The sequence below is a fragment of the Ixodes scapularis genome, unplaced genomic scaffold (assembly GCF_016920785.2).
Source record: "Ixodes scapularis isolate PalLabHiFi unplaced genomic scaffold, ASM1692078v2 PGA_scaffold1__304_contigs__length_218370807, whole genome shotgun sequence".
Classification (NCBI taxonomy): domain Eukaryota; kingdom Metazoa; phylum Arthropoda; class Arachnida; order Ixodida; family Ixodidae; genus Ixodes; species Ixodes scapularis.
The window spans coordinates 118,423,155-118,440,268 of record NW_024609846.1 but is presented as its reverse complement, the minus strand read 5'-3'; the positions used below and the strand labels follow the sequence as shown (position 1 = coordinate 118,440,268).

Below are 17,114 nucleotides of genomic sequence, written 5' to 3'. Positions count from 1 at the left end.
GGCGCCAAGCAAGACGATTCGACTTCGAGGTTGGAGCTCCTAGCGAATTTATCCTTCCTCAACCACCACATTCCACGCGCCCTCCCCTGGAGATACATGGGACGCTCCCAATCCCACAGCGCAAGGCGAATGTCCCAGCGTTTGTCGCTCGCCCAGTCGCTCTTGAGCGCATAGACGAAGTCTACAAAGGTTGGGTTCATGTTCATTCAGAGTCCTCAATTAACCTTCTAAGCGGACTGCCATGGTATGGATTACCATTCCAGAAATGGGCTATGATATATCGGGCAGGCTAAATTTTGTATCGCCGTCAACCACGGCAGAACTCGTTGCCATCTGGGCTGCTCTTGAGTCTATTGGAAACACCTCGTCACCAACAAAAACTGTCGTACTCACAAACTCAAGAGGTGCTCTTCAGCAGCTTTAGGGACTTCATAATGGAACCCCACTGCTGGCGAGAGTCGCATCTGAGGCAGCGACAGTTGAAGACATGGGATGGTGCCTTGCTTTGCAATTGATCCCGTCTCATGTCGGGATTCCTGGCAACGAACGGGCTGACCAGCTGGCTGCAAAGGCACATGACGATCCAGTCCCAACCTTCTTACTGGATCGCTTCAAAGAGGCTCATCGATTCATGCATGAGATCCTCGCAGAACGGCATCCACATCCTGGGTTCGCACCGGGGAGGCCACCCCCCGTGGTTCCCCCAAGCTCCCTAAGGCGGAGACAAGCCTTCTCCACAGGCTTCGGGCTGGTTGCCCATACGCTGCCATCCGGCTCCACATGATGCGTCGCAAAGCGGATCCTAACTGCCCCACCTGCCCGACCCAGAGGACACAGAACATGCCCTTCTGGTTTGTTCCAGACATCAAGAGGCCAGAAGAACTCTTTTCCATCACCACACACTACCTGGACTGCCATATGGAACTATTACAGAACTTTTTAACCCCAGAGGAACCAGAGGAACAGCGGAGAAAGCCTTCCGCACTCTTCTGCGCTTTCTTCGTGACACTGGGCTGGCGGATAGACTGTGATTTGCTTCCACTTCGCTCCCTAACCAAAGGCTTTGAACTATGTTGATAACTAACTAACTGGGCGGATATTTATAACTAGATTAGTTGTTAAAAATTGACATTTTAACTCCTCTTTTTGTATATAATTTCATCTTCCCTCTTTCCATCCTTTTTCCCCAACAACCAGGTAGCGACTTGCCCATTAATTCAGGCCCACACATCTCCTGGTTTCCCCCTTTCCCGACACCTCATAATAAACAAACAAACAAACAAACAAACCGGAAGCAGGATCTTCCATACGAGTGTTCAGATGTCGTGGTCGTAAGTATAGAGTTGGTCGTGGTAGATACACACGCACTCAAATTTTTCAAGGGTAGAGAGCAAGGGTTCTTAGCAGTTCCAATGCGCGAGGGCTGCATCGGCGCCTCCCATTAATTTGGCCTGGCGGTCGTAGCCCTCGTTTTATTTAAAGTATAAGTGTAAAACAAAGCGTAGTTCTGCTTTACACCTGATGAGCCGTCCGAATCTAGGGGCAGATAGCTATAACTAAAACTGTAACCATAAAACTGAAAACAAAAACTTAAGGATTTTGTTTTATTTTTTACGTGGCAACCACGCACGTATTTTTTTTTTCTTCTTTCTTTTTTTTTTTTTATTGGAACGATGTTTTGCAAGGCGCGCGTGGATCAGAGCCCGTGCACACAGCGCGTGTTAATATTCCTGAACGAGTCCCGACTGGTGCCGACGTGGACAGATCGGGCCCCGGCCATGGCCATAAACACGCTCGCAGCGGTGTGCATCATCTTCTACTACATCGCCATCCTGTTCGTGGGCGTCTGGGCAGGTCGCAAGGTGCACGCCGACAAGATCCTGGCCCAAGCTAGAGGAGTTCATCGCGACAAGAAGTCCAGAAAGGAAGAAAATAGCGTGGACAATTTCCTTCTGCGTTTCTTCGTTGCCAACAGGTGCTTGCCGCTTACTATCGGATTTGCCTCCATGACAGGTAACACGGATCCCTGCTGCATGCAATGTTCCATTCAACTCACAACTTGCAGCGATTGTGGCAGTGTTAGAATCGCGCTTCCTAGCTCCTGGATGATCGGTTTCAGGATAAAGATGCTTGCTTACACCTTTCTGACGTGGAAGCATGACGCAATGCTCTCGAATTGCTCGTGTTCTACAAAACTAGAATTACGGACGCGTCGGGAACCGAACCTCGTACTCCTGTTCTACGACGATTATCACGATGACAGCCATTTTGATGGGAATAAAAGCGGCCCCTATTCGCTTTTTCTCGCGTGAGTTGAAACACGGCGGCACCACTGTGCAAAAAGACCCCAACCACTTCCGCTGCTGAACTTGACGGCGGGTTTCGCAGTATTTGCGATATCAAATACACGCGCTATCTTCTGGAAAAGGGCACTTATAGCAGTGTCAGACTTAATCCGATCTTATGATAAAAGAATTATGAGTAAAAATTTAGGAGATATACGTGAACCGGAAGTATGCCGGGGTAACTCAATAGATGGCACTACTAAATTTGGTGCAAAAAAAAAAAAAAACTAGTTGCAAATAGGTTATGTTCTACGCAGGCCATGTTTGAGTGCGCTATTTAGAGCAAATGTTCAGGACGAGCTATCCTTATTAGGAAGCTAGGACCGGAACTCTAGACGGTATGGAATGCACATTACAAAAAAAAAAAAAAAAGAAAAACTGTGCGAGCTCACTACTGATTTTTGACTAATTGCTGGATCGCGTTTGCCCGCGCCGCGAATGCTGCCACTCGTGGCGACCTTTTTGGTAGAGTTATATTACCTCTAGTCCATGTACAGCTGGTGCAGCCACTATCATCCATCCAAGGCAGACAGCGTTGTGGCAGTTGTCGTGGCAGGCTGCCATAAAAATAGCCGTGGGTGATATTTCGTTCGTGATTGAAATTGTTCGACGAAACATACTGTTGAAACCCGGCGTGAACGGTAGCCCGATCTTTGAGGACCCGGTGAAAGTTTCACGAAATCGCAGTACCGGGAAAAAGCAGCACAGCACGCATCAAAAGTCGCATCGAAAGAAGCATCGAAAGCGTACAGCGCCGTACTGGCGTCTGCTTTCGATGCAAGCTGCGCTGCTTTCCCCCGGTGCTGCGCTTTCGTTGAACTTTCGCCGGGTCCTCAAAGATGAAGCTACCGCTCACGCCGGGTTTCAAGAATTTGTTTTGTTGAACAATTTCAATCAAGCACGAAATAGCACCCGCGGTACAGTGCACTAGACCCACGGCTATTTCTATGGCAGCCTGCCGCCATAGCGCTGTCCGCCATATTACTATGATGGCTAGAGATGATCTAACTCTACCAAAAAGATGGCCGACCGTGGCCGCATTCCCGTTCATAGGCGGAGCTGGTCAAACGCGATCCAGCAAATAGACATAGAGGTCAGGGGCACGGACGGATACGAATCCAGAAGCTGCTTGTGGGCCAGTTGCCAAATGTTTGAACTTTAACCCGCCAAACTTCTACGAGATAAAGCCCAAAAATAGGCAAATGTCGATCCAGAAAAATAACCCGAAATAACCCCCCCCCCCCAAAAAAAAAAAAAAACTAAAAAGAAACTGATAATTTGAAACGTTTATTTTGAACACAAGATACAATACATTTTTTACATATCAAATAGAAATATTCAAACAACTAGCATCACTAGTTCGCAGAACAAACGGCAGAGCATGGGTACATTACTGCGGTATTAAAACGTACCAGAAAAACCTCTGAGGGAACAAAGTCCTTACAGCACTGGTCTTTGCCCCACAGTCCGAATTTAACATACAAAATACTCTCCAGTGTTTCCATCGCCATCCTGTTTCGGAAGTCCATCTTTGTGAGGGTGACTTGGCTGAACACGCGTTCTACTGCAGCGTTGGACAGTGGCAACATAAGCAGTGATACAGCCAGTTGCGATAGCAATGGAAACATGCACGATCCAGCACTGTTTGTGGCTTCTTTCAGATTCTTCTAGAATTTCGTGACGGAGTCGCCACGGAAGTCACGGAGCGTACATTACAGGACGATATACTCTGACTCCATAGCGAAAACATCGGACGACTTCATAGGCTGGGAAAATGCCTTGAACAAAAATCAAAAGAAAACTTGCTAATACGGTTACAGTGGAAGAGACGGAGCTCACTTAATAACTTCAAATCTGAAGGCAGACGTTTTAGGACACTCTTAATGCATGCAAACAAAAAGGCACGGCACCATTCGAGAATGGCAGCCTTCTCGTCCTCGCTGAGCGACGACTTTCCCAAATCATCGCGGAAAAGACTTCCCATGTGACAAGCCCTAACATGTAAAAAATGGCCTTCCCGATCCGAGTCAGGAGGGGCGTGAGCAGGGAGAATAACTCGATGAAGTAAACACTTCACGAACGAACTCACATCTTCCAGAGCGAAGACCCAGATCCATGGATCTGGGTCTTCGCTCTGGAACACTCTGTTAAGCTTGTCAAATTCGTCTACAATGGTGCTTAGGAACTGGACAAACAAAAAGTTCCGGCCATCATTGAACATCTCGACGAGCTTTTTAGCCAAATAGCAACGCTCAGTTGTCCTTGGAACATCGAAGTGGGTCTCAAGTTCCGTCCACTGGTTAAGTATCGCAGGAAGAGCACCGGTAGTGCTCAGCCATCGAGTCGCGCACACACCTACCATCTTTTTCGGCAACAAGCCACAGTTAATGGCACTATAAATCCGCTTATAAAACTCTTGTCACATTGGAGAATGGGAAACCAGTTAAATGTTTCTCGCACTAGATAATAAACCTGCGTCGGCAGTACGTCCACTGCCTCGTTTAAACAAGATGGAGAAAGTGGCAAACAAACCTGACCAACACAAGGTTAGAGTACCGATCAGTACCGATTCCGACACAGTCACCGATGGAAAGTTTGCAGCTGTCTAGAAATTCGTTCAAATGGCGGCCGTTAGATGAGGCATCCAGAATTGGGACTAGCCCCAGGAAAGTAGTACAAAAAGCATTCTTCTCGCGAGAGTAGTACAACAACAGCCAGCTCTTTCGTCGAAAAAACGTCCGTACTCAGGCACATAACCAGGGGGGCGGCCCATGGGGCCCGGGCCCCCCCTCCCCCCCCCCCCCCCGAATTCTTCGATGTTGCTGGGACCTCCTCTCCCCGCTCCCCCTCATACAGCATTTTGTTATAGGCGCCCCCCCCCCCCCCCCCCCCCTTCCCGAAACAAAATCCTGGCTACGTGCCTGTCCGCACTATCATCAAGAACAAGGGAAAACTTGCCACCTCTTACGTCGTCCAAAAGCAGCTCCTTGAAAGTTGGTCCAAGCACATTGGTGACGAGAGCCGTGCACTTGGTCCTGCCCATGAATAGTAATGACGCAAAGAATGAGTCTCTGAAGGTGTCGCTGATCAGAGGAGTAAAGTGACCCGCGGAGGCCAGTGATCCGAGAAGGGCGATATGCGCAACAAGGCGGTACTCGGCGATTTTGATTTCGCGTGTGTTGCTTGGAAGCATGGGCAGTGAAGTGACATAGGTCTCCAGTTGGTTTTGTTGATGAGGCAGCGCTATGGACAATGCCATGCTCTTTTCATGTTTTGCCGTTCTTCGGTGTGCCCACGTGTGCTCGTAGCTCCGATTTGCAGGCGCTGTAAGAGGTCATATCCCCTGACGTAGAGGGTGCGAGCCAGTCTATAATAAAGAAAAGAGGTTTAATTAAACCCCTGCAAACACATCGCCCCCCCCCCCCTTTCCCAAACCGGAGATGTCTGATGCTCCATAATGTCAATATACCGGGTGTTTGTGAGAAATCCGAACCCGGCTTTTCGCACTGCAAAAATAAACTAGACATTGCGGGGAGCTCCAACTCCGTCAAAACGTAGCCCCAGCCGTTCGAGCAAGATGCCGAAGTTCCAGTACCAACCGTTATCTTATTCAAAAGTTATAAGCGATTTTCTGAAATTTTCAATGGAAAAATGCCGGCTGACGGAGCTCTCGAATACATAGAGCTCTATGGCGCCAGAAACCGAAAACGGTAAAAAATGGGCCCCATTTTAGAGCGCAGCTCTTCGGCGCCCGTTTCCGACTTGAGCGGCGTCGCCGTCGGCGTCGGCGTTGGTGTAACCGCGCGGTGCATTACGGAGAAATTTTCCCGCTAAGTTTAGCGGAAAATTTTCCCCGCTAAATCTAGCGGAAAAGCTTCCCGCTAAATCTAGCGGAAATTGCCATTGAAAATTAAAAAAAAAATCCCTTCTAACTTTTGAATCAAATAACGATTGGTGCTGAAACTTAGGCATCTTGCTCGAACGGCTGGGGCTACGTTCTGACGGAGTTTGAGCATTCGACGATGTCGAGTTTACTTTTGCGGTGCCAAAAGCCGGGCGCGGATTTCTCACGAACGCCCTACATAACAAAAAACAGTAAGTGTTAAATAATTACAGGCTTGTGTGTTAACGTCGCACATACCTCTGAATTAAGGGTCCTTCTCCCATTACTTCCGTCCGGTTGCACTTCGCCCATTTCCCCATGGCGGCTTCGCGAGTGCGTGGAGTCCGATGACAACCGCGGGTTATACGAAGGGACTAATATTTTACTTCAAGTGAGAGCAGAAGTGATGCACTTCCTTATATAGCACAGAACACAAAGGAACCAGGAATGACTGAATACCAACCAGGATTTCAACTATATGAACACAAAAGAACACGAGTAGACGGATAGTCTACTCTATGGTAATATCTGCCCGGAGGCAAGAAAAGAATGAGAGGATGAACGATGAACCCTAATCAAGCAGACAAGGTGCAAGGGGGATAACCAACACGCCAGTACAACGAAAGTTGACAAAGGCAAACCAGATGAAAAGAACACGACCATTTCAAAGACAGACCAATGGGTTCGTCTTCCGGTTTTGTACGTGGTCTGCCAACACGGTTTTGATCTCAAGGCCTGTTCTAGAGTACTATCTATATTCTCGTTTGTATACGTTGTGGGAACCATGGGGTTCCCTCTATCCCTATCCAAGCCTAGCTTCGAGCAGGCCGTGGGAGCCGTCGTCGCCAATGGCGTCGGCCTCCCGGATACAAGGAACCACGAGGCCGAATTCCCCGAAGGGGCCGGCTCTCCCTTGCCCATTTGGGTGAACGCGCCTTCGGCACACCCTTGAGAGTTATAATGGACGCGACTGCTAGTGGCCTCCCCGGGCGCGTCCATTCTCCGAGGCTACATAAGCTGGTCCCGAAGGTGGGCCAGGGGGCTCTCGTCGGCGGAGGCCCTGGCTCTACGGAGCTCGGTTTTTCTTTGTGGGCCTCCGACTTCCCGTGAATATGTCTAATGCGGCAGCGCGGGAAACCGACCGGGTATACTGGCAATTGAGCCAGCGCCCAGACTTTTGATTGTCTAAGAGCGAAGCGTGTTGGCATTGCAGCCAATAAACATGTCTTTATCCGAACCCAAGGAACCTTCTTCTGTGTTTCTAAGTAGTAACCCCCCAAAGGGGAAATCCCACAACGTTTAGTTGACATCCTGGTTGGTGTTCGGTTCGTTTCTGGATCTTTGTGTTTCGTGCCATCTATCTTTACAAATCCGGTTGGCAAACAAACTTTTGGACGCGCTTAGACAGACACGTGTATTCTTTCTGTCCCCATCGTCCCGTATTTTAGAACCAAGATAATGAACACCGCGTTTACTGTGTACTGTACCACCCCGAAAAGGGCAGCTCAAAACCATGCACAGAAAATATGCTAGTATTCCTATTATTTTTTTTTTTCGTATCGGTACAGTTTACCTTCCGGATGGTCTTTGCCTTTTCGGTCCGTTTCAAGTCCTTTCTGTTATCTGGTGTCTACAGACTTGGTTGTGCAATGAACTTTTAGCCGTGTGTAGAAACACCTGTCGTCCCGTTTTTTTTTTTTTTTTTTTTTGTTTTTTTTTGTCGCCAGTCTTTAGGATTTTAGAACATAAATAATGAACTCCGTGGTGTGTGCTCTACAATGGTGCCGAAATGCCCCAGAAATGGCGTCCCTTGCACGTTCGGCGAACTTCCCGAAACGCTCGTACAAGCGCATGACAACATACCTTCCACTGCATTAATGGGGCGCTTACTATCGGGGCATGGTGACCAGAATGACGTCACGGGAAAACTATGAAGAATTAAACGCAAAGTATAGGTACACGCCAATCAACAGACAATTTAAAGAATGCACAGAACAGGTGCTGTTAAGGCCGCAAGGATTTGCGCCGTCACTTGATTGAGATGGAGGAATAACAGCACACGCTTGCTTTCGGGCAAGATTCGGAGGTAAACAATAGAATAGACCATTTGGTATATTACCCAAGCACCAAGGAGAATGCAGGGATTGGTGTTCCACGCGCAGCACGTGCTGGCCTCAGCAACAGTAACATTTCTAAAGCAAATACCTAAAACAAATGGCATTATGCACGTGCGTTTGTCAACGCTTTATTTTGGTTATTTACTTCGAATCTTTTATACCGGGAAGACGTGCGCGTGTGGCGCGTGGAACACCAATCCCTGCAGTCTCCTTGATGCTTAGGTAATATACCGAATGGTCTATTGCACAAGGCGCGCAATAAGCAGACGAATTTGTTTTCTGTCGCATATTTATCAGGGTTAACAGACTGAAGCGCCAAATCTTCACGTAACTTACTCTAAAAACACCATATTTGAACCCATAGGCGTAGACTATGGCGGGGGGGGGGGGGGGGGGGGGGCGACGGTGCTCGTGCCCCCCCCCCCACGGGCCTGGGCCATGATCCTTACCGAGACGCTGTTTATGTGCCATGTAACGAGCTTCTAGTAGCGGCATGTAAACAAAATAACGCGCACGTTGCCTTTATTGACAAAATACATGGGAAATGGAATTCCAGCGTGTTTTCGTTAACTTCAATCTCCAGCTTGGACGAAAAAATAACGCCCAGCACCCCCCCCCCCCCCCTCCCCCCCCCCCTCCCCTCCCGGGAAAATGGAAAGTCTACACCGCTGTTTGAACCTATAAATCCAAGTACTTTCAGGCATTTTTGTGTGCCTAGCTCAGGTCAGAAATAGCCCAATACTAGCCAAATAGCCAACCACCATTTTTTTTTCCCGCCAACTGCAAATAAAACTGGCACAATTTGGCTATTTATAGCCCAACCTGGCAACCCTGCTTGTGACTTTGGGTTGGGGCGAAGCAATGGCTGTGGCTTTGGATTGGGAAACTATACGACTGAGGCATATAATTTTGGTTTCGACCCAACTCTATTGCAGTTTATATTTCGGTGGCCGGTGTCACTACCGTGGTCATTACTGGAGTTATCGTGTTCTCTACGCAGCTTGAAGTAATTTTTTTTTGGGGGGGTGGGGGGGGAGGGGGGGGGGAGGCTAGCAGACATAATGTCCCAGCTTCTTCTCCGATAAGCTTTGTTTGCTTATTGAAATCTACATCAACGTATGTGCAAAAAAAAACAAAAAAAACGTGAAAGCCGTTTACAACTCCCTGTAACACCGAATTAGAGCGCAGCTCTTGAGGAGGACGAGGGAAGGGTACTGGGGGGGGGGGGGGGTGAAGTGACCTGGGGGGGTCACGTGACCTTGGGGTGTCGTGACCTTGGGGGTCACGTGATGATGCCGATGATGTCATCAGTGACGTCACTGATGACGTCGTCCGTGATGATCACGATGACGATGCGAATGCCGGTGACGTCATCATTGACGTCACTGATGACGTCATCAGTGATGATGACGATGACGATGCGGATGCCGGTGAGGTCATCTGTGACGTCACTGATGACGTCATCAGTGATGATGACGATGACGATGCGGATGCCGGTGACGTCATCACTGACGATGACGTCATCGGGGAGGTCACGTGACCTCGGCGGGGGTCACGTGACCCTGGGGGTGGTCACGTGACCTGGGGGGGTCACGTGACTTCGGGGGGTCACGTGATTTCGGGGGGTGTCACGTGACTTCGGGGGTCACGTGACCTCGGGGGGTCAAGTGACTTTGGGTGTCACGTGACCTTGGGGGTCACGTGACCCTGAGGGATAGGTCACGAGGGAGGGGTCACGTGACCTCTGGGGGTCACGTGACCTTGGGGTGACCTTGGTTACGCCGACACCGACGCCGACGCCGACGGCGACGCCGACGCCGCTCAAGCCGGGAACGGGCCCCTAAGAGCTGCGCTCTAAAAACAACAACAGGCGTGTTCGACATCTTAATTTAAGTTGACTTTTTATATTTGTGAAGACATGCAATTGCTTGATTAATCGTTGGATATTTGTTTTAAGTTTTTATTTTTTTTCTAAAAGGTTATCTGTATTTTTTTTCAGTTCGGGTTGAAAATTTGGTTGTGTTGCGCGGCTCAGTAAAAGCGGGTTGTATTGAGATTTTCAAGATCCCGCACAGCCGACAATACACCAGTGACGTAGGTAGAGCGGGGGCGGGAGGAGCTTTCCGGAGGAGCCCTCTTCCTCCTGGGTCTTTCTCCTACTCGTCCCTCCCCCCTGCTCCATCCTTTTCCCCCTTCTCCCTCCCGCTTGGTGCATTATGGAAAACGTCACATAATGCAACGTGCACGTCACCCGCGGTGCATTATGGCACGTTACCTATCATGCACCGCGCGGTTACGCCGACGGCGACGCGGCAAGCCGACGCTTACGCCGACGCGTTACGGCTACCGTTACGGTCGCCATCGGCGTAACCGTAACGCGTCGGCGTAACGCTTTTTCTTAACGCTTCGGCGTAACCGTAACACGTCGTCGTAACGCTCTTTCGTGACGCGTCGGCGTCGCGTAACGAGTTTTCGTGACGCGTTGGCGTCGCGTAACGTGTCGGCGTAACGTTTCGGCGTAACAGTTTATCGTGCGCGTCGGCGTAACGCTTTTTCATGACGCGTCGGCGTCGCGTAACGCGTCGGCGTAACACTCTTTCGTGACGCGTTGGCGTCGCGTAACGCGTCGACGTAACGCTTTTTCGTGACGCGTCGGTGTCGCGTAACGCGTTCTCGTGACGCGTTGGCGTCGCGTAACGCGTCGGCGTAACGCTTTCTCGTGACGCGTAGTCGTCGCGTAACGTTTCGGCGTAACACTTTATTGTGCGCGTCGGCGTAACGCTTTTTCATGACCCTTTGGCGTCGCGTAACGCGTTGGCGTAGTGCTTTTTTGTGACGCCTCGGCGTCGCGTAACGCGTCGGCGTAACGCTTTTTTTGTGACGTCTCAGCGTCGCGTAACACTCATTCGCGACGTGTCACGGAAAAGCGTTACGCCGACGCGTTACGGTTACGCCTACGGCGACGTCGCTCAAGCCTGAAACGGGCACCTAAGAGCTGCGCTCTAAAATGAAAGAAACATCAATTAATTAAGGTTTTCAAGTCAGATGGTTAAGGTTTTATAGGCTACAATGCTTCTGTGTCTAAATATTGCTGAAAAATGGAAACATCCCGGTGGTGTTGCCACAATTTGGCTCGTGCAGTGCCGCCATTCCGAGTTGGAAAACAGAGCCCGATATACCAAGGAGGATAGAACTTCATATATTTTCAGCAATATTGTTTCAAAGCTGGCAGAAACGGCAAATGTTGCCGTCATGTAGCCAGTTCAGTGCCAGCATCATGAAATGCTGGCTCTAGACTAGTCAAGCTGGTACCATATGGGGCCACCCAGGGCCACCTAGGGCCACCTTAACCATACTGAGACCAATGTTGGCACAATATCTTGTGCTGCCTGGGTATTCAAAAACTCCGTCGGCCGCCATTTTCTCATTGAAATTTTCAGAAAATCAATTATAACTCTTGATTAAGGTATCGGATTGGTCTGAAACTCTGGCGTCTGGTTGTGACCTCTAGCGCTACTTTGGGCAGAGAATGAGTGTTAGGCAATGCCTAGATTTTTTTTTTTTCCAATTAAAAAAAACTGTAAATTTTTTTTGTGACACTCTGCATATCCGAAAGCTGCTTTTTGGTGCGAATTTAACGAAACAGAGCCACGTACATGTCTGGTTAATGCTTACCTTGGTGCTGCCCCAAAGTCTTGTCGAGGTTAACGCTTCAGAATTATTTGTCGAAGTCTTGTTTTCCTGAGGAACACTGCGAAAAAAATAGTTAGGCCGATACCGGACGCCGGGACGCAGACCGTCGCTCTTTTCCGGGAGGGCCGTTTCGTAGCCTCTATTTAGTTTCAGCCCTGGCCGGCAGTCACCACAGCACAAAAGGTTGGGGCGCTAGCTGTTAGCTGAAACTAAAAACAAATGTAGCCGATATCACCCGGCAGATTCTCGTTGAAATACGAAACATTTTGCACCGTCTTATGCTGCATAAAAGTTTCTTTTTTAAAGAAATCTTCGTCAACGTCCATGAAGTCTCGCATGGTTTCTCCTGCGTACCTGCGTACCGAACAAGCCCCTCGGCGCGCCGTCAACGTCGTCTGCTCTTTTTCGTGTCCATTCTTTTCTCTGTCGTGCCCGGGCTTCCGAGAATGCGCGTCCCTGTTTCCTCGGCATCCTCAGCTCTTCTGAGTTTCCCCGTCATTGAACGTGTGTGGCGTGCGCGCCAGCGCTCTTCAACGTGGTTAGAACCACTGCCTCCGCCCAGAAACGCCGTCCGGAAGCAAGCAGGTCAAGTACGAAAAGTGCGGCGAGCAGAACGTTCCCGAATAGATAAATAACTATCGATGGCACCAGTTAGCTTTGCAACCCCCCCCCCCCCCCCCGCCGCCCCCGCCCCCCCCCCCCCCCCCCCCCCAAAAAAAAAAAAAAAAACTCTTTTGGTGATTGCTATGTGCAAACCACTGCCATGCAGTCTGGCCAAATTGCTCCTTCCGTCAAAAAACTACCCGACCGACGTGAACACGCCGTGGCACCCGCCATGTGTCAACCACCAGATAGCCACGACTCATCTGGATTTGCGAATACGTCGAGTCTTCTTCTCGTCTTGTTCCATCAACCGTGGACCTGGTCTAGTTTGGCAAACTGTACCGAATGACTTAGCCTCGAGTGCGCCGAAGTGCCAGGTGCTCGGGCAAACCGAACCTTTTTGGAAGTAAATTATAGTTAGCGCGAGCCCTTTTGTTTCCCATTGAAATATAGAGGACAGCCATATCAAAAAATCTGACGTATGTGAAGAGAAGCCGTTCACGCTTTTGTGCTTTCCATTCTCTAGCGCTTTGTCTTTTCTGAACATATCCGCCTTCAATATTGGCTTGCTCAGCTCTGTCCGCGGTTTTATTCCTCTGCCGTGTACCATCCAATCGCCTTCGTGAAGTGGTTTGGATCTTTAATTTCGTGACAGAATAAAGCAATAAGGCATAACATGCATCGGAGTCACGTGTCAGCGGTGTTTTCGAAATAGTCCGTATAGCTTTTTGTCACTTGGCAGTTGAGCACGGAAGAAAGTAGAATATGACGTCACAGGATATTGAGCCTTCCCATGCATTGAATGATAAAACCGTTTGTCACATTTCACTGCAGCACACGATGTTAAGTGGAACCAGCTAACATAAATTCAAACGAATACGCTGTCTGGAAATTTTCAGTGCAATAGATTGGGGCGAAAGTCGAAAGCATAAGCGGAACTAGTTCCCGATCCGCTTAAAACGTCCCCATTCCACTTCAAGGAAGCAAAAATAAAGGAAAAAGAACCGACGCTTTACATATTATCGTAATTCCACAGAAAAGCTTTGCTCGTTCCAATTGAAAAATGTGGAACGCTCATTTATGTGGAATTTATGTGGAACCAGATTAAGAGTGTAGCGGTGGTCGTGAGCTCTAAAAATGCGACTCCACCACTTTAAGCCATTTTAGCGTCGCTACAGTAAAAGCATGCGAGGTTTTCGTCAGTCATTATTAAAAGGTAGAATGAACAAACGTGCGCTCCAATCCAGAGCAAACTGCGTAGTTGCGATTTTTGCTGAGCCTGGTGTCGCACTCTTAGTTCACGCTCTAAAGGCACGACCACATTGGCGTTTCGGAGGCCTGCCGCGCGACGGTCGTCGCTGCCGGTTGCCGGCGGAAACCAGTTTTCGGCTTCAACGTCAGTACGTGCGGTGCCGCACACCCAACCGCTTCTTGCGCGGTTCAAGCGCGAGACACATGCGCGAAAAAGCCATGCGATCCGACGTGCGAACCGCCGGAACGACGTCCGAGGGCGAGGGTTTTCGTCGCACCGCAGCGTCGGACGGGGGCTCCGTCCGGCGCCCGCATGCGTCCAACTTGCCAGATATCGCCGCACGCACGGTCCGATTTTCGGAAGGCCGCAGTGGCCGCAGCCAATGAGCACGGATGGCGAAGGTCATGTTGTCAAGTGACTTTCGAACCGATCGGGCGAGGAGGCGCCATGTGGTTCGGGGAAGCGGATGTGGCGGTGCGCGGTGCGTCACGCGCGGCGGGTCGTGGTTGTGAAGGAAACGGACGCCATCGAGTTTTCCCGCGCGCACAAAACGAGCTGCTGATTTCGAGCGCCAAAGCAAGCCTGCCTTCTGAGACCGATCGAGCCCGTCGAAACCCGAATCTACTCCGGTTCACCTTACGATAGACAGCAGCGGACGCTACGAGCCATTCCAATGTCATGTGAGCTTCGGGAGAGACGCAGTTATGTGCGCGGTACGTAGTCATGTGATTTTTACGCAGTGCTCGTTTCGCTGGGATGGCTCTGGTCCGCTGCGGTCCTTCGCGATTAAGTGATTTTGAGCAGAAAAATAGCCTCACGGAAACTCTTCACACACGCACACTTTAATAGAAGGTAATAAAAATATTATGTTTGTTTTAAAGCCAGAAAAACCAAGAAGGGCGAGGGAGGTATTTTAGTTTTCTAGGCTAGGTGGCGCGAGCTACCGCCCGTTATAACTATAGCCATTAGTATCCGTCCATCCATTTGGTAGAGGGACACCCGAAACTGGGCGGAGCTGAACGGAGCGACGCAACGACGCGTCGGAAACCATGTGTCGCGAACCGTCCTGTGCGGCGATTCGGAGCAGCCATCTTCCCGACAGTTCGCACGCCGGATCGGACAGTTTTGACGCGCATGTGTCTCGCGCTTCAGAGCTCATCGCCGCACGCCGCAGAAGAGAGGAGCCAATGGGAGATGACGTAGGTAGTGACGTCGCGATGCCATGGCAACGCTCAAGCCGGTCCTCGGCGCCTCTCGAAGCCAAGGACGTGTTTCGTGTCGTCTGCTCCCCCTATTTCCCCCCAAAGCCTTCCCCAACGGAGCGGTTCCTTGAAACTAACCGCTGGGAAACTATAGGAGAGGAATTCGGAATTACAAGTGAGTTTCTCCGTGGCACTTGTTGCATGTCGTCTCTGTTGTGACGGATGTCGTGTTGATTTGGTGACACTTTCGAGAGTAGCCTTCATCTCTGGCGCGCCGCGGGACAGCAAAGCCCCGGCGGCGCGCCAGACCTGTCCTGTCCTTCGGTGTTTCGGTAGAACCAGAGCCGGGTACAACCAACTTGGCCGGACCCAAAACCTGCGGTACTTCCCTTCAGAGCGCGGCGACGTCGCAAGATCAACGAGCAGGCTATGATAATCACATTCACGCTGATCAACAGGTCATTATGAACTCCTACCGTCTAGACAGCGAGTGCGGAACGGAAGAATCAAACGAAGAGCAGACGACGAAAGAGCGGGAAATCCGACGGGAGGCGCGATCGCGGGATCCAGTGCTGTCACGTGACGCCTGCAAAACGGAGGCCAATGTGGACTCCTCGCGTTGGGACTAGACCTGTGCGCCGGTCAGAAATCGCCGGCGGCGGCGCGCCGGTGTTTGTACCTCCGGCGGCGGCGTGTTGACGGCGCGGGGATCAACGGATCGGCGGCGGCGTGGCGCGGAAGACAGAGGGAAGGGAGGGGGAGGGGGGGGGGGTGTAAATTAGAGAGTGACGGGGAGAGAGAAAGGAGTCGTTTGAATTTGGAAAACAAGATGCAAATACCATAAAAGGGAACACACTTTTTTATTTTAGTTTTTTCTGGAGAGGCATACATAGCCTTCGCTGTGAAGAGTGCGTCCGTTAGAAGAATCAGGTACTTCGGCGTCTTGTTTATTCTCGTTTGTAAGAGAATATGTCGCCAAATGGCACCCGCGCCGCAAGATCCTCCGCAAGACGAGGACCGACGGCAACAGGTATTTTATCACCGCGTCCCGCCTCACCACGCGCTTGTCGCACGCCCGTGCCTAACAAGTCGACCGAGCACGTCCTTCGATTTATAGAACTCGTACTCATTCGGTACGCCGCAAGCCGTCATCACCGACAACGACAGGGCCCTAACCTCTCGTTCGGCTTCGCGGTACTTTGCCGACATGCACATTCAAAGAATCCCTAACATTACCTTAGGCTCCCGAAGCTAACGGCTTTGTCGAACGCGCCAACGGAAAAATCCTTCCATGTCTGCGCGAAAGAACGTCAACGGCGACATCGACCATTGTAGCGATTATCTCCAGGCAACCAGCTTTCGAGTGAACCAGCAGGCGTACGCCAGACTCCAGAGATCACCGTTCGAACTCCTGTTCAACTTTGTCCCACGTCGACCAATGGAATTTTCTCCGCTTCCCGACGAGGTCGGCGACGTCCGCGCGAACTGCGACGCTGCAAACGCGAACCTGGCTTACCTTAACGGCATGAAGCGTTCCTACGATGCAAAACATCGACCAGCTCCATACAGCGTCAGGGACAGGGTATGGTACACGAACGGCCTTCCTACCTCGAAACTTGGCCTGCTTTTTTCCACGTACACTTAAGTCATCACCAACGTGAACAATCAAACCTACACCATTTCCAGGTTTACCCCGCAAGGCACCCGGATTGCCGCCAAGCTGCCGCAAAATAGCCTTTTCTTTTTTTTTTTTTTTTACGAACAATTTGCATTGACGTCGATATCAACCAACTCGCCTTGCACCGCAGCAGATCCTCCGATTACAAGCGCATCACTCCGACGCCGCCCTCCACGATGGATAGACGCATAACAGAGGATCATGACAACATTAACAAAATGTGAGAGGGCGCAAGGATTTTGAGCTCGGGAGTGTAAGCAAATACGCTGGCGGCGAAGACCCGTAAGAAGAGCCTCCCCGACTCGACCGGATGGGAGCTCGACTTCGACCCCCGATGCTGG

General features: G+C 50.4%; 1 protein-coding gene across 1 annotated transcript in view; it reads left to right on the top strand.

Moving 5' to 3' along the window:
* The first annotated feature begins 1,778 nt into the window (after positions 1-1,778).
* LOC121835801 (high-affinity choline transporter 1-like) overlaps positions 1,779-17,114 on the top strand; it is a 41,048-nt gene continuing 25,712 nt past the window's right edge. The window contains exon 1 of the mRNA XM_042290304.1: positions 1,779-2,013. Within this exon, the coding sequence (XP_042146238.1) occupies positions 1,779-2,013 (235 nt within the window). The remainder of the gene's footprint in view (positions 2,014-17,114) is intronic.